Source organism: Monodelphis domestica, chromosome 3, assembly GCF_027887165.1.
Source record: "Monodelphis domestica isolate mMonDom1 chromosome 3, mMonDom1.pri, whole genome shotgun sequence".
NCBI lineage: Eukaryota > Metazoa > Chordata > Mammalia > Didelphimorphia > Didelphidae > Monodelphis > Monodelphis domestica.
In genome coordinates this window covers 317,314,548-317,338,730 of record NC_077229.1, presented here as the reverse complement: position 1 = coordinate 317,338,730, position 24,183 = coordinate 317,314,548, and the positions used below count along the sequence as shown (strand labels likewise).

Genomic DNA, 24,183 nt, shown 5'->3' with positions numbered 1-24,183 from the left:
TTAATGTTTAACCTAAAAAAGAATCAGGGAGGGCATAACCATTGTCTTCAAATCTTTGAAAGATTGTTGTCATATGGAATAAGGATTTATTTTCTGTTTTTTTGTGTGGCCCAGAAGGCAAAACAAGAAATAACTACTTTGGAAATGCACATTTTGGTTCAACGTAAGAAAAAACTTGTTACCAATTAAAACTATCCAAATGATAAATGTGTTAACCTTAGGACAACAGTAGATTGCCCTTTCACCTGAGATCTTTAAGCTAAGGCTGGAAGACTACTTATTAAGAATAGTATCAAGAATATTCTTATTTCAGTACAGGCTAAACTAGATGAACTCTAAGATCTTTTTCAACTTTCAGATGCTGTGACATTCCAGTTCTGATACCTTCTATATGATCCTGAGTAAGTCATTCTGCTTCTCTTTGACAAAATGTCCTCAACTACCAAATGAAAAAAAAATTATAAAAATTATACTACACTTTCAGGCATAATTTTCCACAAATAAATCATTTAATCATTTAAACCCCTATAACATAGTTCATTAAACAACTTAGTATTTCAAACATTCTACTCATCATTTAATAAATGCTCACATGACCTACTCATGAATAACATATTTAAGTGGTAATTGGCATGCCGTATCACACATGAATTTACAATGCAAAGTGTTTGCAAAGAATTCATGATAGATGTACAAGAATATTCATAGCTGCATTCTTTGTAGTAACAAAAAATTAGAAAATGAGGGGATGCCCTTCAATTGGGGAATGGCTGAACAAATTGTGGTATATGTTGGTGATGGAATACTATTGTGCTCAAAGGAATAATAAAGTGGAGGAATTCCATGTGAACTGGAACAACCTCCAGGAAGGAAGAAGACTATGAATACAAATGGTTTAGAATCAGTGAACCTAAGAGACTAAACTTTCCAGAACTGAAGACCAAGTAGTATCACTGAAGGGAAAAAGGAAGAAATTTTAGTGATGCAGAGCGAAAGGAGCAGAACAAGGAGAACATTGTACACAGAGATTGATAACTGTGGTACAATTGAATGTAATAGACTTCTCCATTAGTGGTAATGCAATGATCCAGGACAATTCTGAGGGACTTATGAGAAAGAACATTATCCACATTCAGAGGAAAAACTGTGGGCGTAGAAACAAAGAAAAACAATTGCTTGAATACATGGGTTGAGGGGATATGGCTAGGGATGTAGACCCTAAATGACCATCCTAATGCAAACACCAACAACATGGAAATGGGTTCTGATCAAGGACACATGTAATACCCAGTGGAATTGTGCGTCAGCTATGGGAGGGGTGGGGGGAAGGGAGGGAGGAATAGATATGATTTTTGTAACAAAGGAACAATGTTTGAAATTGACCAAATAAAATTAAAAAATTTTTTTAAAGAATTCATGATAGAACAAAGATAGCAAATGAAAACTGGGAATCAAGATAAGAAATTTGATTACATTAATGGAAAATGATGCATAGAACATAAGCTTGCTATGAATAAGAAAATGTATGAACTAAGGAATTCTTCAACGCAAAATAATTGTTCTAAATTATAGGGGGAGCAGTCAGAATAGGCTTTCCAAAAGACACAGATGCCCTTTTACAGTTTATCTGCATAGTTATAATTTCTCCCTAACTTTCTTAAATCTAAAAAACAAAACAATGAAGCAACCACAGATTTGTAGTATTTGTCAATTTCCAAAGGGCTTATACTGAAAATGTAATAAACAGCTCTCAAGAGGAAGTAGAAACTAACTCCAACACACCCCTGCTAGCAGCAATCTCAAACACTAATACTACAATCCATTAATTTTAAGAACATTTAGGAAGTAGCATATTTCAGGTTCCCTACCTTTTTTTTTGCCAGTGTAATACCCTAAAATCAAGAAAAACAAGTCATTGATAAAACGCAAGGTCCTTTCCCTTCATATGCAAAAATAGCATTTTTTTTAAAATAAGGAGCTACACTACAGCTGAGATAAATTGAATATCCTCTGAAGTGAGAACATCTTACTTCAGATTATTTTACAAATATATACAAAACTTAGTATCTTAAAAGAGGCTTGTTTTGATATTTATTATAAATCACAAATTTTAATATATCATAAGTTAGTCAACAAATTGCATATAAAAAAGTTTATATTCAATAAAATAGGTGAAAAAATAAGGCAAAAAATTCTGCAGTTACGTAACTAAATAACTATATGACTACTTATGTTTACTATCCTATTTTAAGGCAGAAAATAATTTATAATAAGAAATTTGTTAATGTAAATCAAAAATGAGTCAATAAGTATCATGAAAAATTGTTATTTCAAAACATTTTAAAGGAAATGTATGTTCAAGATTTAGAATCTCATTCAAAAATATAATCTACTGCTCTGTATCAGAAATAATTGGTATCCAAAACTTCCCCAAGTTGTACTTTCTCTTCTTTGCCTCTGATTTTTCCTACTACTATTTCTTCTCTTTTCAAGTTTTTCTTCCATATCTGTACTTTCCGTTTTTCATTGGCACCTATGTGAATGACTAAACTCTGCAAATAGCACTCAGCACTTACATTTTGCCAAGTGAACATTCAAATATTTTTGGATGAAAGAAGTCTTATTCAGAAATTTTAAACTTATCATTCTACTGCTGCCATCTTGAAGTTTAACATCCATCATAATTAAAAGAATCTTTACCTGAGTAAGATATCGTCTGTAATCTTGTCGAAGTTCTTCCTTTAATTTGTGTTTCTTCCTTTCATAGTCTTCTCCAAGTGGTAAACTCAATCCATAATCAATCCCTGCAAAATATAAAGTGCTTACCAACCACTTAAACAATAGAATTTCACTTTCAATGCACTCAATAGAATAAAATAAATTGGGAAAGAAAATCCACATGTATCCACTAAAATTTTGAATATTAGCAAGCCTCAATTATTTTCCTCTTTGAACTACATATAATTAAGTTGACAAAATTAAACCAAAGAACTTTGCATTCAATGTCATCTAATTTGACTATCATTTCTATGAAAGAAAACTTAAGAATTTCAGTTTGCCTATTTCCAGTTCTAGAAGGATATGTAATCAGCATGTATTTTTTTGGAAGGGGAACCTACAAAAATACATTTGTTAAAAACACTTTTCTTAGAAAATATATTTACAAAAAAAATGTAATTGGGGAATATTTGCCAAAATAAATACAAATAAAATTTTTAAATATATGTATACATATTTATAGTTTTCAGCAACTTCATCTTAAGATAAAGTTAAACCAGTGGCTTTGGAAAATTATTTCATAGAAATGGAATATTTCCTTCAAAATGATTTTTTAATATTCTCTTAAGTGAGCTTTTAAATTAGTTTACATATTTACATACTTTTCAAATGTTAATTTTTATTATAAGGCACTGTCAAGTATAGTTAACAGATGACTTCTTTTTAGCCTTTTGAAGGTTCTCTCTGGTCCTATTAGATAAAAAAATATAATTTCAAATATTTTCATTTTTAACAAAATATTTTCCATTTGAAATCCAACAAGAACTATATAGTTAAAGGAACTATCTATAGAGTATGTATGTGTTGCCATGGATATCACTTTTTCTGTCTTGTTCTTCACAATGTAACTAAAGAATGAGGATTTGTCATAAATGTGACATATTGCTGCTTTATTACATCACAAAAACATTTCAGTTTTAGTCAGTTATAAATAACAATGAATGCTAACTGGTATTTACAGATTTTTAAACAATATATTCTATAACATGTACTATCCAATTTTCTTTATTATTACTTTATTGTGTTTATAGATGGACTACTGATATATTATATTATCTCCTATCGGATGTGGCAAAGTAGGGACATTAATGCATTGCTGGTGGAGTTGTGAATTGATCCAACCATTCTGGAGGGCAATTTGGAACTATGACCAAAGGGTGATAAAAGACTGTCTGCCCTTTGATCCAGCCATACCACCGCTGGGTTTGTACCCCAAAGAGATAAGGAAAAAGACTTGTACAAGAATATTCATAGCTGTACTCTTTGAGATGGCCAAAAATTGGCAAATGAGGGGATGCCCTTCAATTGGAGAATGACTGAACAAACTGTGGTATATGTTGGTGATGGAATCCTATTGTGCTCAAAGGAATAATAAAGTGGAGGAATTCTATGGAGACTGGAACAACCTCCAGGAAGTGATGCAGTGTGAGAGGAGCAGAACCAGGAGAACATTATACACAGAGACTGACACATTGTGGTACAAGAGAACATAATGGACTTCTCCATTAATGGCTTTACAATGTCCCTGAACAATCTGCAGGGATCTACGAGAAAAAAAACTATCCTCAAGCAGAGGACAAACTGAGGGAGTAAAAACACCGAGGAAAAGCAACTGCATGACTACAGAGGTTGAGGGGACATGACAGAGGAGAGATGCTAAATGAGTGCCCTAATGCAAATACCAACAACAAGGACATGGGTTCAGAGCAAGGAAACATGTGATACCCAGACGAATCACGCGTCAGCTAGGGGAGGGGTGGCGGGGGAGTGGGGGGAAGGAGGAAAAGAAAATGATCTGTTTCCAATGAATAATGTATGAAAATGACCAAATAAAATAATGTTTTAAAAACTAAAATATATATATATATATATATATATATATATATTATCTCCTATCCCCCTTAAATTGAGTATTATGAAAACAAAAACACATTTCCCTAATAAGGCAGTGATGATGAATTTATGGCATGGGTGCCAAAGATACCACACAGAGGGCTCTCTGTGGGTACGTGGTCACCCTCCTTCCCGCCCCCCCAACACCCGAAGTCCCCCCAGTCCATTACTAGAAAGACTACTAAGGTGGAGGTGCTCCCCTCCCCACTCTCCATTGCGCCTGACGACATTTTTCACATCACCCACCCCTCAGCAGCCCAATGAGAGCACTTTCTCCCTCTCTTCTGCAGGGTAAGGGAGAGAGGGGGGAAAGGCATGCCCAGCACTTGGTAGGGGGGACAGGCACAACACTCAGTCTGGGGGCGGAGCCTAGCACTCCATCTCTAAAAGGTTCACCATCACTGCTCAAAGGTGCTAATAATTCTCTTTCAAGAGTCTAAGGTCTTCCTTAACAAAAAAGTATTAACTATCCATTTTTTGTTGACTAGTCATCAGCCTTCCTTTTAAAACAAGAAAACTAAACCTCCTTTTGTAGAAGTATTTATATCTAACATAATAGAGGAAAAAAACATTTTATTCGGAATCTCATCCAAAATAGGAGAAGATAGTATTAAAAAATTTTTTATTTTTGCATTTAGATAAGTCTTCACCAAGATGTAGCACAAATAATAATGAACTAAAGTTAAATACTTCATCATGGATGATCACAATAAAGGCTTTGTTGTGCAATGGCACTATATGCTAAGAGGACTTAGCTAGCTCATAGTGAGAAGAGTAAACAAACTATTCACAGCTTTCAGAGAAGTATAAGTATTTTATTTGGCAATATTATATTTATTTTAACATTTATTTCCTAGGTTACTTTAAGTTTATTTTCATTTATCAAGATTGTTTTTTATGATAAATTAAAATGCTATTTATGCTGTTATTTTTTCAGTTCTAGCTGCCTTTCACTTCTGAATTTAATACATTATTTTTGAGGAACTCTATTAACATTCAATAGCCTTATAAGTATTAAATAAAATTAAAACTATATAGAATAAGTTTAATTTTTCCAACTGTTTTAGCACTTTAAGTTAAATAGTAACTATGACATGCTAAATTTGCTTAATGATCTAAAGAAATATAGAGACCTACTAATTCAATGGTTGTCTTCTGATAGTTCTAGTAGCAAGTAATGTTTAAGGGTCATTTTATGGTCATTTGTAGCAATGACACTTCACAAAGTAAAACATCAGTGACCCAGAGCTGAAGTTTCACAAAATGACCAAATAAATACTAGTATTTATTTTATATGGTAATTGTGGGTTAAAATCAATATGAAGTATTAATGTATAAATCATTCCTAAAGGATAACTGACATTTTTCAAAAAATTTTATATTTTCACATAGGCATTATATTCAATCCAGTAGAACATTTTAAAAAGCCTACTATGAACAAAACACTATACTAAGGAGGCACTAGAAATACAAAGTCAAAAACAAATACCCCTCCCACCCTCAAGGAGTTTTTACATTCTAGAAAGAGAAGACAATGTGACTGAGAAGAAAAAACATTAAATTAGTGGGATCGGGGAAAGATTCACAGAGAAGTAGCATGGAAGGAGAGCTATGAAGGAAGATAAGGATTCTGGGAATCAGAATGAATTCTGGAAGAAAGCTTATACAAATTCTTGAGAATAAAAGACAAAATATCAAATTCTCACAAACGGCTGCTAAAAGCAGCAAGAACCAGGCTACCCTGGCCCCCAGAAAGTCCCAGGGTGAGGTGGGCGGGTGGGGTGGAGGAAGGCCTATAGCATACCTTAAAGAAGTAAGAAATGCTCACAAGACAAAAGCATCCAGGAATCTAGTAGCTCTAAGGTTCTTGGACTCTGTCCTGAGAAACTAGGGAGAAACCTGAAGATGCACCCCCCCCCCAGACCCTCAAAGATTGAGACAGGCCTAACTTCAGGAGATAGAGACTAACACAGAAGACAAGGGGGACCCAGCAGTAAGAGCAACCAACCCACCCAATTCAGAAACCAAAGATGAAGAGATAAGTAAAGCAAATAAACCCAATTAGAATAAAATATTGTTGTAGATCTAAAGATAGTTCAAAAGAAGAAAGTTAACTCCATAACAACTGCAAGCAATGACTTCAAGTGAAAAAAACAAATGGATTTTCCACAAGGTCTACATAAATGTCTAAAAGAAATGAAACAAATAAAAAAATGAAACAAAAGTACCAGAGGAAACAATTGGAAGGAGCAAAAGTAATTTAGCACATTAACCTTACCAAGGTAACAGACTCCCTAAAACTAGGCCAGACAAAACATAAATCAATGATTGATGCCATGAGAAAGTAAATAATATACACAAAAAAGATTGAAGAATAGAATAAAATGCAAAATATATTATTTTAAATGACCTGGAAAAAAGGTCAAAAAGAAATAATCTAAAAATCAACTCCCTAAAGCCTAACATGCAAATTCATAGAAAGTAGACATGGATGATAGAGGTATATATAATCTGTAGCCACAGATTCCGACACAATTGGGAACTACTTTTTTTATGCTTTTTTCTTTTTCCTCCCCTGACTCTAAAATACTTAACCAGTTTTAATTTTGCTATCACTCTTCTTAAAAGAAATTAATTGTTTATTTCTCTGAACCACTTAATTCTGTCATATAATTTACTACTACAAAATATGTTACATTATTCAAAACGTTGTATTTTGGATTACTTGGGTTTTTTTTAAATCTCCTTCAACAAGGCTAGCACAACCTAATAGTATCTACTGCCACAACTCTTTGGGCCCAAGAATACTAGAGCTAGAAAAATAACAATAAAAGTTCATTTTTTTACCAGCTAATTTTAATTATTATTATATAATGTCAAAGCCAGGAGAAATTTCCATGATGTTCAGTTCTACTACATCTAAATATTAAGGTATTAAAGGGGCATTTTTTCTCACAAATGCAACATCATATAATCAAGTTTTATAAAAGAAAACAATTAGGGGACCCAAAAAAATGGAACATACAGCTGTCAAAAACAGAAACATCCACAAAATAGTACTAAAAAGTTTCAACAATTTTCCCCACATCATTTCATTAGAAGAGACTAAAAAAAAGTGAAAAGGGAGTAGTAGTAGTTAGAGGATAGATGATAATGTGAAATGGCTTTGGTACAACGCAAATCATGTATTTTACAAAAATGGATATAATCAAGCCCATAAAATTGTAATCCATGGCATCTGAAAACAAATACTTTGTAATTATTTAAAAGAAGGGCCTTTTTAAAAAATTATAATACAAAGGTCAGTGCTATAGAAGCAGTCCTCTACATTATAACAGTTCGGTTTATTTTGAATAAAAACACTAATCATACTTTTGAAGCTATCAGCCACTGGATTTAACAAACATCATTTTTTTTAAACCCTTACCTTCCGTCTTGGGATCAATACTATATATTGGCTCCAAGGCAGAAGAGTGGTATGGGCTAGGCAATGGGGGTTAAGTGACTTGCCCAGGGTCACACAACTGGAACGTGTCTGAGGTCAGTTGAACCTAGGACCTCCCGTCTCTAGGCCTGACTCTCAATCCACTGAGCTACCCAGCTGCCCCCTTCAAACATCATTTTTTAATAGCTCTTTGCCTCCTTCTTAGCTTTGGGGTTCTCTACTTCAACTGGCTGTTCAGTAACTGGTGGATCTCCAACAGAATCCTCCTTCTCAGACTCTGAAGCACTTTCAGAAATGGGTACTTCAAGAAATCACAAATGAAAAGAACCCAGATCTATTAGAATCTGGGGCCAAAGTAAAGAATTCACTGACCATCTCCTGAAAGGAATCCCAAAAGAAAAATCCCAGGAATATCATAGCCAAAATCCTGCATTAAAAAACACAATTCTGCAAGCATTCCAAAAAAAAAGGAATTCAAAATCCAAGCAATCACATTCAGGATCATAGAGACCTAGAAGCTAATACTACAAATAAATCCTGAATACAATATTCCAAGGAGGGAATAGCTATAAGCAAAATAAAAATTTCATGATCCTGAAGCAACCAAGGAAAAGGAAAGGGAAAAAAGAATGAGGTTGTCACTATCAATTAGAGAATAGCCAAACAAACTTTAGTATATGAATGTCTTAAGAAAGAACAAAAGAAACCTGTTTCAGAGAATCTTCAACAGTATAAAATGATGTAGTCAAGTAAGCAGAACCAGCAGAAGATTTTGCAGAACACTACTTCTGAAAGACAATAGAACTCTAGTCAAAGCAGTGACCATTCAGGCCCCTCAAGAAAGTGCACAAATCACCTCCTGACAGCGAAGGGATGGGCTGATGGTACAGAAAGGGAAAGAAATCTTCTTGGACATGGTCACTTTACAGGTTCATTTTGCTCAGCTATACTTATTTCTTACAAAGGCTTTTTAAAAAATTTCACCTTTTAATCTACCAGGAAAATGGAGAAGGAGGAAAATGGAGAAGGAGGAATTAGCAATAGTGATTTTTTTTAAAAGGCGCCACTGAAACATTTTTTTAAAATACACATGAGAGTTTAGATGTAAGGACAGATAACAGGATAAATTTGAAAAAATATAGGTGGAATGTATTATGTACTTTTAAAAAATATCATGGTATATGCCAGTGATAGCAAACCTTTTAGAGACAGAGAGCTGGGCCCCTCCCTCATCCCCCCAGACCAAGTGCTGTGCCCGCCCCAACTCCCAGCCCACATGCCATGCCCATCCCCATCACCACATGCTGGATATACCCTGTCCCATCCCAACCCCACACAGAGGAGGAAGGAAGTGCTCCCACTGGGCTGCTGGATGGAGGGTTGTATGAAATGAGGAATGTCCTCAGCAAGTGTAGAGAGGGGAAAAGGAGTGGCCTGAGCACTGGGCTCCTCTCCAGCTCTGCTGTCTGTGAGCTCCCCACTTTGCACTCCCATTGGGCTGCTAGGCAGGGAGCAAGGGATGTGAAATAGTGTCATCAGGCATATGAAGAGGGGGAGGGGAGCAACTCTGCCCGAGTCCCTCAGCCTTTCTAGTAACAAATGGGTGGGGGGGAAGGGGGTTGCCAAGTGCCATCTTTGGTACCCATGCCATAGGTTCGCTATCACTGGTTTTACAGTTTCAGATAGAATCTTCTTTGTATTATGCTGCATAAATGGAAAGTCTCTTTTTGGTGAACAAGTTCAGATTCAGAATTTTTTTAATTGCAAAAGTATTAAAGAATTAACTACAGAAAGAATGCTGAAAAATTAAATGATGAAAATTAAATTAAATAATTGGAATTGTCATTAGCAAACATATATTGCCTTCCTGTTTTGCCAGAGCTATATGCTATCATCATTTAATATAAATTTTTCCTTTATGTGGGCTATTTTGTGATTCACACTTCGTGATAGTTACATATTATTTATGTGTGTGTGTGTGTGTGTGTGTGTATATATATATATATTTGTTCTATTCATCTCATATTTTTGCCTCAATTCTCGTAAATAAATTTTAAAGTCATTTCTTAAACTTTATTTTAAAAGACTGCAAAATAAATAATACTATCTACACATGAAGATCTGATGTCAAAAACAGTAGAATGTTTTTGGTTGTAATGCCAATAGGAGTGGAAAGAAGTAGACTATCCTGTCTCTTGCTAATTCCTTCTTATAATGATGGCATGCCTAGTCTCAGAAAGTAGATATGCATTAGACATGTATATCACTATATCAATCACTGAGTCTGATCCAACTGAAGACTAAGTCTTCATCATTACTTCGGTTCTAGTTCATGATAATGAAATAACAATACTACTATTTATACATAGCCTCTTCAGAATAATTTTTTTGAATGTTTAAAATAAGCATTTACACACTCACATACATATATTCATAAAAGAAAGTATATTCTGTTAAATAGGTGCTGTCTCTAAATACCTCATCTCAACTGATCAATAATCAATTGAATAAATTAAATTATGTATGCACAATGCTTAGTAAACCTTTACTATATAAAAGTAAACTATTTCCCAGAAAACAATTAAAATAATAGTAACAATAATAGTTAACATTTACATGGTAATATTTACTATGTGCTAGGCACTGTATAAATATAATCACATTTGATAATTACAATAACACTGGGAGGTAGGTGCTATTATTAACACTATTTTATAACTAAGGAAAAAGCAAATAGAGGTTAAGTGACTTGGCTAAAATCATATAGCCTTAGCAAACTCAAGTCTTCCTGACTTCAGACCTACCTCTCTCTATATGTGCTTCATTATCTACTATGTTACCCTAGCACAAAGAAAATAATGACAAACATGATAAAGATGTCATTAATAGTTCTATTTCATTACAAGATACGGGAAAGTTTATGTACACACAATGTAATATAATTTCCAGTTACTAATGTTGTCTTTCCATCAATTAGTAATATACTATAAGGCATGGTTATTTCTTTGATTTTTAAATGGGGAAAAAAATCTTGTGTATTTATTCATTTTTTTCAATAAAGAAAAAAATTTATAATGTTATAATCCTCTGTGGTTGTTATAGAAAATAAATTAAAACAAAGCTAACATCATATTAAGTAGTACCAAGTGATTAGTAAAGATGCTGTTTTATATGTTATTGTTGTATCATTTTTCAGCTGTAGCTGACTCTTCAAAAAAAAAAACCCTTTTGGGGCTTTCTTGGCAAAGATAGTGGAGTGGTTTGCCATTTCCTTCTCCAGATCATTTTACAGATGAAGAAACTGAGGAAAACAGAGTTTGCAGTTAGTAACTGATCACATGAACTCGGGAAGTGAAGTCTTCCTCATTCTAGGCCTAGAACTATATCTGTGCACCACTGTGTAATTGGAAATCTTGTGCCTTTGAACTACATTTCCCAGGAGCCCACTGACTTCCCGTCATTAAGTGCTAACACAGACAGGGGATAAATAGGGTGGTCTTCTATGTCTAGTTCTCTTTGCTTCCTGGGTTGCAACTTTGGTGGAGCAGGCTGTCTGAACAGGTAGATTAGCCATGGGCAAATGGTTTTATTCTGTAACCTTTTTATTCCTTTATTTCTAGTGATTATTAATAAATCTTATCAAATATATTTGAAGTTATTATATATTAATTTTAATTTTTACACCACCTAACTATCCATATTTTATATGGAGATTACACTATCAAAATACTAAAAGAGGGGGCAGCTGGGTTGTTCAGTGGATTGAGAGGCAGGCCTAGAGATGGGAGGTCCTAGGTTCAAATCTGACCTCAGATCTTTACTTGCTATGTGACCCTGGGCAAGTCACTTAATCCCCACTGCCTAGCCCTAACCACTCTTCTGCCTTAGAATCAATTCTAAGACAGAAGGTAAGGGTTTAAAAAAGGGGAAAAAAAGAATACTAGAAGGGAGAGAGTTATTAAAAATCAAAAATGAAACATAGCTGAAAAAGCAAACCTCATATCAACTAGAATAGATACTAACAATTTCTTAAATATTAGTGCACTTGAACAACATACCTAAAGAACCTTTGTTCTCTTGAAGGTTTGGTGGAATGTTTTCTTTGGCCATGGAGATTAATATTTTGCTGTTTTCTGAAAGTTTTTCTATAGCGTTGCTCTGGGGGGTGGGGGGAGGAACAATCCATTTAAGAAAGAAAGAAGAGAAATAATCACAAAATATTCAATATATTTTAATTTTTCATATTAAATATTTGAATAATGATATGATAATGGTAAAGTTTAAGATGTAATTACCAAAATCTATTTATAATGCTGTAATTAGTAATAACATCATGTGACTTTTCAAAGTATAATGAACTAATATCGTGCCTTTTAATCATTTGTGTTTATTGTACAATAAAATTTTGTTATAAGACACCTTACATATCCATAGATTCAATTATCCTATGAATCAAATTATTTCTCTTCAGTATTTACAAATTGCACAACTATCACTTTGTAATTCAGAGAGAAGACAAAAGTAGGACAAAAGTTATCTTTGTAACCCGAAATAATGCTGTAATGTGATTCTAAATCTGAGATTTCGTTTAAAAAATTTTTTAAAGAAATCTGTTAAAAGATTAATTTTTGCCAGTTCTATAAATTGCTTTAAAGATGCCAATACAGTAAAAAAAAATCCTAAAATATAATTTAAAATTTTAATTTTTTTACAAATTTTTGGAACTTGAAAACTATTTGTAGTCATTAATAAGTCCCAACATCATTACTTTTATGAAACATTATTTTAACAACTATATCGATGAAAAGTCAGAAACATTGAAGTTCAAAGCAATTACAAGGATAAGTTCAACCTCCTAAAATTGCGTAAATCACGCTTTAGGATTGAGGATACTAAAATCCAGTTTTTTATCAAATTTTAACAATTGTAATAGAACCTCAATTTAAACAAAACTTCGTAGTAAAATATTTTTCAATCAATTTTAATGCCTAAGCATAATCACACTAATTAAATAACATAAGGCTGACTTTTTTAATCTTGTATTTTCAAATCACTTTTATTACAACTTTTAACAATATCACAACTTAGTACAAGGGTTTTGTCTGCTTACCATAGTAATTTTATAACTGGAAGAAACATTAACTATAATAGTTCACCACTTAAGCTTCAAAACAACTTTTAATTTTCTTCAACAGTGTATTTGGTATTATTTTAGTTTATCAACTTTCACTAATAATTGAGAATTTTCTCTGAAAATTTCCTGGTTTACTTTTAAATTTCCTCATACTTCCAACAAAACTATTTTTAACTTGGTAACAAAAAAGATACCAAACCACAAAACTGTCACATAAACACAGAGATAGATATTGTCATACTACCTTTATATCCATGTGTGAACGATCATTTTCCAATTCAGCTCTGTCTTTTACCAGGTTAGCCTTTCGATCTTCAATAAACTGATCTAATTTATCAGCCATCCTTCAGATTCTAACAATAAATAAATTATATATTAATGAAATACATCTGTTATATAAATACACACATCTTTACTATACTATCTTATAACCTTAAGCAACATAAATTTAACATTCAATTTAGTTTATTCACTTGAAAAGTTCAAATGCAAATTGGGACACTGATAGCAATAATATACATAAAAGATTTTGTCAGCCTTCAAATATTATGTAAATGTCAGCTATCACTACTAATTCTTATTAGAAGATAGATTCACAAGGATGTATAAAGTACCTATAATGTAAAAAGCATTGATGCTAGGTGCTAAGAACACAAAGACAAAAATGGAATGATCCCTGCCTTCAAGAATCTTGTATTCTATCAAAGTAGTCAAAATATGTCTCTATGGTGCATCTACAGAATTAATAAGTAAGTGATCAAGCATTTATTCAGGCAGATGCTATGTATATGTCAGGTAAGTAGATAGGTACAAAGAAAAGCAAAAATTAGTTCCTACTCTCAAAAAAAGTTTAACAAGGGAAACAATATGTGAACAAAAATGCATAAATAAAGTATATGCAGGATAAACTGGATACAATCAACAGGAGGAAGACACCAGCATCAAGGAAAAATTGAAAAAGGTTTTTTGTAGAAGTTAGGATTTCAGTTAAGACTTGAAAGAAGCCTGGGAAAGTATTAGGAGGGGGGCATTAGCAGCTGGGACAAAGGCCTCATTGTAAAAATGTAGTTTTATCTGAGTCTTGAAAAAGATTCTAAGAGGAGCAGAGAAGAGCATATTCTAAGTTCCAAGGAGAAACACTGCAAAGGTACCAATATAAGATATCTGAGGAACAATAAGGCCAGTGTAGCAAGATTCTGGGGCTTATAATGAAAATTAGAAAGGTAAGTTTAGGCACAGCTGTGATATTAGATTTGATTTAAAAGTTATAAACAAAACCAAAGCAGAAAAAAATTTTAAAGCAAATAAATGGGGCGGGGGAAATCTCTGCTCTAAGTTTCTCTGATAAAATCTCATTTCTTGCCCACTAACACCAATATTACTTAACATGTTATTAGTAATGCTAGCAATAGCAATAAGAGAAGAAAAAGAAATTTTGAAAGAATCAGATTGGACAAAGAGGAAATAAAACTTTTTGCAGAGGATATGATGGTATATGTGGAAAATCCTAGAGTCAACTAAAAAGTTAGTTGAAATTACCAATAATTTTGGTTAAGGAGCAAGATATAAAATAAACCCACATAAGTCATTAGCATTTTCATTATTTTTCATATATTTTCATATTTTCATATATATTCATTTTCATTATATTTCATATTACTAACAAAGTCTTGCCAGAAGAGATAGAAAGGGATAAATGAATTCTTTATTCTTTTTTCTATTTTGAGTTAAACAATCAAGAAATCCCTACTTCAGATAACCATCAAGTAAGAGAATTCACAAGTCACTTACTTAGAGAGCTCCATCCTTTTAACTCAATCAGTCAGAAACTTGTGAATCCTTTAGTTTACACCCTCAGAGGATGAGAGGGAACACTGTCCCCCAGGGCAGTGCTAGGCAATTTGGAAACTGTGATTGGCCCCTATGAAGGGAGGAAGGAACAAAAAGGGATGTGGAAAAAGGACTATAAAAAGTCCTAAACTTCCTGTCTAGGAACCTTCAGCTTAGATCTTTGGCTCGGAGCTTCTCCTGGTGACTTGGCTTTTGGAGGTGCCTTTGGACTTGACCTTTGGCTTGGACCTTTGGTTCTTGGACTGATTCCTGAAGGACTGCTCCTGGATCTTCTCCTTTGGACTTCGTCTTAGGTAAGTGAGTAGTTGGACTTCATTTCCTGGCTTCTGGAGAGAGTTCCAGAGAGGCCTTCCTCTCCTGAAGGAGGCTGGGTAGGTGGAATCCTTGCATAAGACACCACTGGGTCCTCTGGCTAAGGATCAACAAGCCCTGCCAGGGCTGAGCCAGATATTCAGAGAAACATTTAGTGTGATAGGCTAGACATTTTCTCTACTCTCTTCTTACATTTCTCTATTTTCACTCTTTCCACCTCTTTGTAAATAAATGCTACTAAAAGTCATTTTGACTTGAGCTATAATATTTTAAATCAGCGACCACAATATTACCTTAGCATTCTCATATTAACATAAAAACCTAATTTTAAATTCTTACACTCCATTTTGTAATAATTAAAAATTAAATAATATTTCTTCTACCCAGAGATATATATTTTAATAAGTTTATTAGGAAGGGTAAACAATCATTCCTAAGTAACCTGACCATGTGATAGCTGTCTAGCCTGTATCTTACTCATTCCCCTCTCACCTCCTGATCTCTCTCTTCTCCTTAAGTTTCTCTCCTCGTCTTTTCCTCTGTCTCCCCCAATTCTGCCCCAAAACTTAACTTTTTTTTTTTATTTATTTAACCCTGGCGCAACTGTGGTATGTCAGAAATGTTTGATAGACAGGTAAAGTTACTCAGGAAGAGGGAGGGGATGAGCTTCCTTGACACAATTTAAAATAACTACAGAGAGAATAAAATACCTGGGAGTATATCTCCCAAAACAAACCCAAGAACTACATGAACATAATTATAAAACACTTTTTATGCAAATAAAGTTGAAAAATAGTAATTATTCATCAATGGAGAGAGCCAATATAATTAAAATGGCAATCCTACCTAAATTAATCTGCTTATTATTCAATGCTATCCCAATTAAATTATCTTGAGCTAAAAAAGATAATAAAATTCATTTGAAAGAGCAAAAGATCAAAAATAGCAGAATTAATGGGGCGGGGGGGAAGTAAAGAAAAAGTAGATGTCTAGAGGTACAAGATTTTAAACTGTATTTTAAAGCCGTAATTATCAAAACTATCTGTGTACTAGCTAATAAATAGAAAGGTAAATCAGTAGAACATAAGTCACACAATAAACAGTAGTAAGAGATTATAGTAATCTTGTACTTGACAAAATTTAGAGCTAAACTATTGGGATAAATCACTATTTGGTAAATATTGCCCAGACAACTAGAAAGCAGTTTGGCAGAAACTACATATAATCTAGAAAGAGATGTTTGTCAGATGATGCCTTCTATTGTGTGTACAGAAGAAGGGGCTGAATCAAAAAAAGTAAACTAAAAAAGTCTCATTTCTAAGATAGAGGAATTGATTCAAATTTATAAGAAAGGCAGTCATTCTCCAACTGATAAATGATCAAAGGAAGAAATTCAACTTATCAACATAGATATGAAAAAATGCTCTAAAATACTAATAATTAGAGAAATGTAAATTTAAATTTCTCTCTGGTATTAGATCTCACTTCTATTAGAATGACAAAATTAAACAAAAAAGGAAAAATGGCAACTGCTAGAAGATCTATGGGAAAACAGATATGTTGATAGAACTGTGAACCATTCCAGCCTTTCTGGAAAGCAATTTGAAATTATCCACAAAAACCTATTACACTTTGCATGTCCTTTGACTCAGAAATACCAATACTAGATATATACCCCAAAGAGATCAAAGAAAGAGGAAAAGGCATGTGTGTGCATCATACACACACACACAAATAATAAATATCAGCTCTTTTTGTGGTAGCAAAAAACTGGAAACTGAGGGCATGCTCATCATTTGGGAAATGGCTAAACAAGATATAGTACCGAATGTGATAGTAAAAGGTGCTTGAAGACATAATGAAGGAGATGCTTTCAGAGAAACTTGGGAAAATTCATATGAACTGATTCACAGTGAAATGACAAGAACAATTTATATAATAACAACATTTAATGTAAAGATAAACAACTTTGAAAGACTTAGGGACTCTGATAAATACAATAACCAAACACAACCAAACATACCACCTATCCTCCTGACAAAAGTGATGGACTCATTGCAGATTAAGACATAGTTTTTTTGGAGATAACCAATGCAAGAATTTACTTTACTGACTATGCATATTTATTACTTGGTCTTTGTTTTTTTTTTCCTTTTCATTGGGATTAGGGAGTGGGAAAAAGAAAAATTTTTATTTGGAAAAAAATTGACAAAAAAATGCTATCCACCTCCAGATAAAGAACTAATGTAGATTGAAGCACACTATTTTTCATTTTATTTTTTTCATGGTTTTATAAGACTTCTATAATATGACCAAAATGGAAATATGTTTTACATGATCTCATTTGTACAATCTAGATCAAACTGCTTATTGTCTTGGGAAGGAGGGGGTGGGGGCGCGAAGAATTGGAACCCGAGACTTTATAAATGTTAAAAATTGTAATTACATGTAAGTGGAAAAAAAAGTTTAGCAAGAGACCCAACTTTGCTAGATCACCTCCATTTATATTTATAGAGATGGCAAGTAAACAAATAAATACAGAATGTATTGAGTTGCCAGAATTTTTGAAGGACTTTATTCTCATCAATGACTGTGCTATATGAGGAAGTAGATCACAAGGGGTGGAGGTCCCAAACAAATATACACAAGTCCAAGCTTGAAGCAACACAATTTTTAAGGCATTCAAGAACCAATTTTTAAGCTATCTAAAAGAGAAAAAAATACAAAAAAGAATGGGGAAAAATCATGGATGGTATTACTATAAGAAAAAATTTGACTCATATTGCCTGAGAAGTGTAGAAAATACAATTCGTTAGGTTTACTGTATAATTACAAAAAAAGCATTTAGTCTTAAAGATTCTTCTCCAAACAGGTGTTTCTCCTCCATGCCATGGAAGCGTGTTTTCCGTGCATGCCAAAGCAGGAATTTGAGAATGTTTTGCTTGACTGTGCATATTTGTTACAAGGGTTTTGTTTTTATTTTGTTTTTGATGAGGAATGATAGACTGAAAAAAATTCATTTTTATTCATTGGAAAAAAAATATTCTTTTTAATTAAAAAAATTGACTAGGAACACTAGTCTCTAAACTAGAGGTTATGGGATGACCACAAAGAGTATATGGGGTGGGAGGTGGGGGTGGGAAGGGCGGCTATGTAGTTCATTGGATTGAAAAAAACAGGCCTAGAGAATGGAAGTCCTGGGTTCAAATCTGACCTCAGAAACTTCCTAGCTGTGTGATCCTGGGTAAGTCACTTAACCCCCATTGCCTAGTCCCATGATGGCAAACCTATGGCACATGTGCCAAAAAGGGCACCCAGAACCCTCTCTATGGGACACACCTGTAGTCACCCACCAGAGTTCATTACTAGAAAGCCAGACTCTGGGCAGAGTCTCCATGAGCCTGAGAACATTGCTAACTTCCCCACCCCTCTGCCCAGCATCCCCATGGAATCATTTTCTCCCTCACCTGTCTGGAGTAAGGCACTGGGGGACGCTCACAAGCTGTGGAAGGGTACTGCACACTGCAAAGGTGATTCCCCTGGTAGAGATGGAAAAGAGCTAGATTTGAGGGGAGCATAGCTCACAGTGTGACACATAGCTGGAGGAGAGTAAAGCACTCATCACTAGCCCCTCTGCTCAGCAGCCCAAGGGAGTGCTTCCTCCTACCCCTGTGGGAAGAGAGATGCAGAGGTGGAGTTGGCACTCTGTCTCTGGGGGCCAGAGGAGGCAGGCATGTCACTCAAACTAGGAGATAGGGTGGGGGCAGGGCCCAGCACTCCATATCCACTTTCCCCTGAAGGTTTTTTGATCCTTTTATATATTATCAATCCAATAGTCCCCTAACTATTCTTCTTCCTACCGCTGCCTTCCATGACTAAACAGCTAACCTCTCTCCCACTTGAGTAGATGGCCCATCCTTACCTGAGACCCAGGCACTCACAAGAGTTGCACAGACCAAAAGCACACTTGTCCCCAGACATAGCCACACCCATAGGTACCAGATTACATTGTGATTTAAGCAGATACCCTTAGGAGAGCAGATTCTGTGCTCAGGTCAAAATAGACAAATCTGAATTAAACTATTTCTTCAACCTATTCTATCCCAACTTTCCTAATTCTTCTGAATTTATCCCATCCACCTTTCCATTTGGAAATTTCTGTATCACTCTCTCACTCCATACATCCAATCAAGAGCCAATCTTGTTTCTTTTTCCACTATGTTTCTCAAATCTGCCCTTTCTCTCTTTACAGCAACCTAATGAAATGCTTCTCAGCTAGAGCCTCCTAACTATCCATCCTGCCTCAAGATTCTCCCCCTCTTAAATCCATGTCCTTCACAGCTATCAAAGTGGTTTTCCTAAAGCATAGATCTGGCCATTTCATTTCAGTACTCAACTGCAGTGACTCTCTATTAACTCTAGAATAAAATATTATTTCTTCTTTATCTCATCCTTTTTTAATTTCTCCAAGTTACCACAATACATGTATATTTACATATTTTATAAACAAATATGCATCTACTGGAGTTGTGCACCAAAAATATTTTGCCAATGGGGTGAAATATAAAAAAAAAAAAGTTTGCAAACTAAGGGTTTAGAAGTGAGAAAAACATGAGAAATTATCCAAACCTTCCAACAAACCAAGACTACTTCCTAACACAACAGATCATCTTTTCAGCAACAATATTTTTCTGCTCTATGGCTTCAAATCAGAAGCCATTTGATCCTGGACAATCAAAATTACAGGTGACAGAAAAAAAGCAATGGAAAGATATGCAGCAGAAGTAAACTAATTCTAATATATTATCAATGAACACAGAAGGGGAAAGTTGAATAAGACATCAATAAGAAAACAGATGATCAGAAAAAGAGGCAGGCTAGTTTATAATTCTAATAATTTACCTGAATTATTTTAAAGAAAATCAGTTCAGCTAATTTTCTAAGATACTTTCACAAAAATCTCCAATTTGAGGGGCAGCATGATAAAATGAAAAGAAAGAATCCTGGAACTAAAAATAAAATAACCAGGATTTGGGTTCCAATTCTGTCATTCACTAAATGTGGGCTTTGGACAAGTTCACTTAGCTTTTCTGGGCATAAACTTCCTCATTCATAAAAATAAGGATTAAACTTATTCTACCTATCTAAATATTGAAAGGATCATATGAAATAATTTAAGTATTATGAAACTGTCAGGTGTTCTACAAATATAAATTATTATTTTTATCTCCATAGTCACCCATACATAAACTATTTCTGCAAATAAAGCCTCAGAAATACAAATTAATGACTACAAGTTAACTCACCAACATATGAAGAAACTTGATAATCATACTATATTCTATATCCCTACTAATATAAAACAAGATATCATCTATCCTATATTTTGTAAGACAAGTAAAAAAAAAACATACAAAACCAGAATGCAATAATTCATACAGACTAATCAAAACTTTTTAAAGAAAAAGAATATGAGGCCATTGGAGTAATCATTTTTTAAATTATACTATGGTTTTGATGAAATAGGATTTAACTTAAAGCTATAACAATCAATATATGTGTATCTGTACATATCTATAATTCCCAGCTTCCTAAAGTTCTGACATTCTCATGCTATCAATTGGTTATTACATTTCTTTCCTCAATTAAAATTATATGCAATATATTTTAACTGAAAAAACTACATACTATGAAAGATCTTCACAAAAGTTCTACTTTGATTTTCCTCATAGTAGTCTGCAGGTGCCACAATTTCTCTCAAAGGTTCTGCTAACAGAGCTTAAGTTCTGAAATGTCTAACCACCCTGGAAAGGCTTTGAATATGAATTCAACAATGAACTCTACATATACTGTTAAGGAAGAACCTATGTCCATGTGAGACATATAGTAATGAATTTCTCAATCAGACAACTCTTGAAGATGTGGCAGTAAATTATAGGAACATTTCAGATATCGGTGTTTGAAGTACCCACTTTAATAAAATCATAGATCTTTCAAGAGCTGAAGTATCAGGAAAGAAAGGTCACTTTGTAGAAAGGAACACAAATTTGTTGTCAGAGAACTTTCATTTGAATCATAGGCTCTTTTACTCACTACCATGTGACCTAGGACAGGTCCCTTAACCTCTCAAGCTGTTTCTTCAACTTTGAATGAGAGTGTTTTAAAGACTTTTCTTACTCTAAATCTTCACCCTAATTATACAGGACAAATCACTACTGGATAACAGATTTTTCAAATCTGCTTCAGAAAATATACTGGCACAGTTTCATGTCACTGTAGTTCCAAGGCCATACCCCTGAAACAATCCTGGAAGAAACTTATACAAGACTCCATTCTATTTATAAGAATTGGCGCACAAGGGGGCAGCTGGGTAGTTCAGTGGATTGAGAATCAGGCCTAGAGATGGGAGGTCCTAGGTTCAAATCTGCCCTCAGACACTTCCCAGCTGTGTGACCCTGGGCAAGTCACTTAACCCCCATTGCCTAGCCCTTACTACTCTTCTGCCTTGGAGCCAATACACAGTATTGATCCCAAGCAGGAAGGTAAGGGTTTAAAAAAAAAAAAGAATTGGTGCACAAAGCATCTTCATGAAGTCACAATAAACTCTACTTAATTCAAACATTTACTGTATATACTTACTATGTGCAAGGCATTTTGCTAAGCAATGGAATTTTTTAAAAAAGTTGAAAAACAACACAACTCCTACCCTTGTGAGCTTGAAACTTACTGACAAAGGAATATAAGATACAAATAAGTACAATACAAGAAGTGAGAAAAAGTATTTATTTTGAGAAGGATAAAGACAGACTTTAAAATCTAAGCAAAAAAGCTAAGCAAAGCTGAGGAGCTGCACCTTAAAAGAAGAGAAGGATTTCAACAGAGGTAAAGACATAATACAGTCTAGGTATGGAAGATAGCCCCAGCAAGAAGGTAGGAAGAAGCATCAAGATTACAGATGGGGGAATAGTCCAATTTACCTAGAATTTGAGAGACAGTGAAGGGAAACAGGATCACAGTTGTAGAAATGGAAATAAACTTTACAGCTAGTCTAACACTCTCAATTTACAGATGAGGGAACTCCAAAATAGTTACTGACTTGCCCATGGTCCAACAGAGACCAAGATTTTAACACTGATTCTGTCACTCCAATTTCAGAACTCTTTCTGGAAAGGTAGGTTGGAGTCATAGTAAGGAAGGTATTAGATACCAGTTATAGTTATGAGGAATATTTTATACTTTAGGAAAATGCTGCCCAATAACATTGAGCCAATAAAGGAATTCTTTTTCCCTGTTGAATTTTTCCCAAATACCTACTATATGATCTGGTACTTCTGCAGAGAACTTTCAATAATAGAAACTTCTATTTGCCACATTCTGAAGCAGCTTTGAAATATCTCCAGCAGCCACAGACATTTTTTGACAAAACCCAGTCAAGGTCACTTTGAATTTTTACTCCCAGTTTCCAAGGTGTTAACAAAAAGCAAGATAAAAAGTTCAAAAACAGTTCCATATAATGATATTCACAACTTTGAAATTATAGCATTTCAGAAATGAGATCTTAAAAGATTATTTAGTCTCAACTTCATTTTCAGATGAGAAAATCAAGGCCTTGTGGTTATCATCAGCTAAAGACTACACAGTCTTGTAAAATAGGGTTTCCTCATCTATGGCACAATTTTCCTTTAATTATACCATGCAGTCGCCATAAAATTTGCTCCTCACCCCCTTAATGGAAAAACATCCTGTAATGAATTCATTATCCTTTGGGAGGCTGTCTCCAAATTTTAATACGACCTCCATAAACTGCTTAAGAATTCCTCCAAATTTGTGGATTTCATCAAGTTTTTAAAATTTCATTCCTACTAAGATACAAACCAAATACTGCTTTCCTCCTTACCTACATGTTCTGCTACTTTTATATAAAGGAACAGTTGCTCTGGAATCATTTGGTTTTCATAGATCCCCGTGTTGCTAATGGAACCTCATAGTCTTCTGGACAAGCTGGAAGACCTAAAATTTTCTAATGGTATCTCATCTTCGAGGGGATCAAAAGTGCGCTTACCAGTCGGGAACCTTTCCAAAGCCATCCCTTTTCACAAGATTTAAACCCAAGGGAAGAATCCCAGTGATAAGCCTCTCCAGCAGAGCGTTAGTCGAGCTCCCCCCCACCCAGTGCGCAGTCCAGGGTCACCTCGCCTGAGGCGCGCAGAAAGGATGAACGAGGCTCGGCTCTCCAAGCGACCCCCGGCTGGTCAGTGGGTCGGTGTGTTGTCAGTCGGTAAGTCAGACCCGGACAGAGTTTGCAGCCACAATCGGCAACATTACTCGCACCTGCGCCTCCGGAAGAAGCCCCATCGAGCGTTGTCAGGCAACCAGGTTACAACAAATCCGGCCGCACCCTTGCCCCAGGCGCCGGACCGCTACAGCGCCTGGGCCTGAGCCCCCGGACACCAGGAGTAGGTCCAGGCCTGCCCCAGGGCTGCTGCAGTCCGATTTCCGCCTCTCCGGGTCCACGGCGGACTCTTGCAGAGAGAGGAAAAGCCCCAGTGGGCTCTAGGGAGCCTCCCGCCAAGGATACCTCCGCGTCCTCCCACGAGTCTCAACCAGTGACAGCTCCTCCGCCTCCAGCATCCTAGGCGGCCTCCGGTAACGGCCAGCGGCGTCCCAGGCCCAGGGAGAAGACTCGAGGCTTGGGGCCTTGCGCCCCCTGGCGCCCGGGAGGTTCCCCGCGCTCCCTCGGAGGCAGTTCTCGTCTCCTCGCAGCCTCTTG

The 24,183-nt window shown here is 35.1% G+C and overlaps 1 protein-coding gene across 29 annotated transcripts in view; it reads right to left on the bottom strand.

The window, feature by feature from the left end:
• The window catches only part of CSPP1 (centrosome and spindle pole associated protein 1), a 141,941-nt gene that overhangs the window by 114,877 nt on the left and 2,881 nt on the right, over nucleotides 1-24,183 (bottom strand). For 8 of the 29 annotated variants that reach the window (XM_056824011.1, XM_056824026.1, XM_056824027.1 and 5 more), the window contains exons 1-5: nucleotides 23,476-24,150; nucleotides 13,495-13,603; nucleotides 12,175-12,274; nucleotides 2,701-2,804; nucleotides 1,869-1,892 (exon numbers count right to left, since the gene is read on the bottom strand). In XM_056824011.1, coding sequence (XP_056679989.1) covers nucleotides 1,869-1,892; nucleotides 2,701-2,804; nucleotides 12,175-12,274; nucleotides 13,495-13,593 — 327 coding nt within the window. In that variant the 5' untranslated portion in view covers nucleotides 13,594-13,603; nucleotides 23,476-24,150. Of the gene's footprint in view, nucleotides 1-1,868; nucleotides 1,893-2,700; nucleotides 2,805-5,808; nucleotides 5,828-12,174; nucleotides 12,275-13,494; nucleotides 13,604-18,880; nucleotides 18,953-23,310; nucleotides 24,151-24,183 lie in introns of those variants that run through there. The other 21 variants (XM_056824019.1, XM_056824021.1, XM_056824038.1 and 18 more) reach the window with 16 other exon arrangements.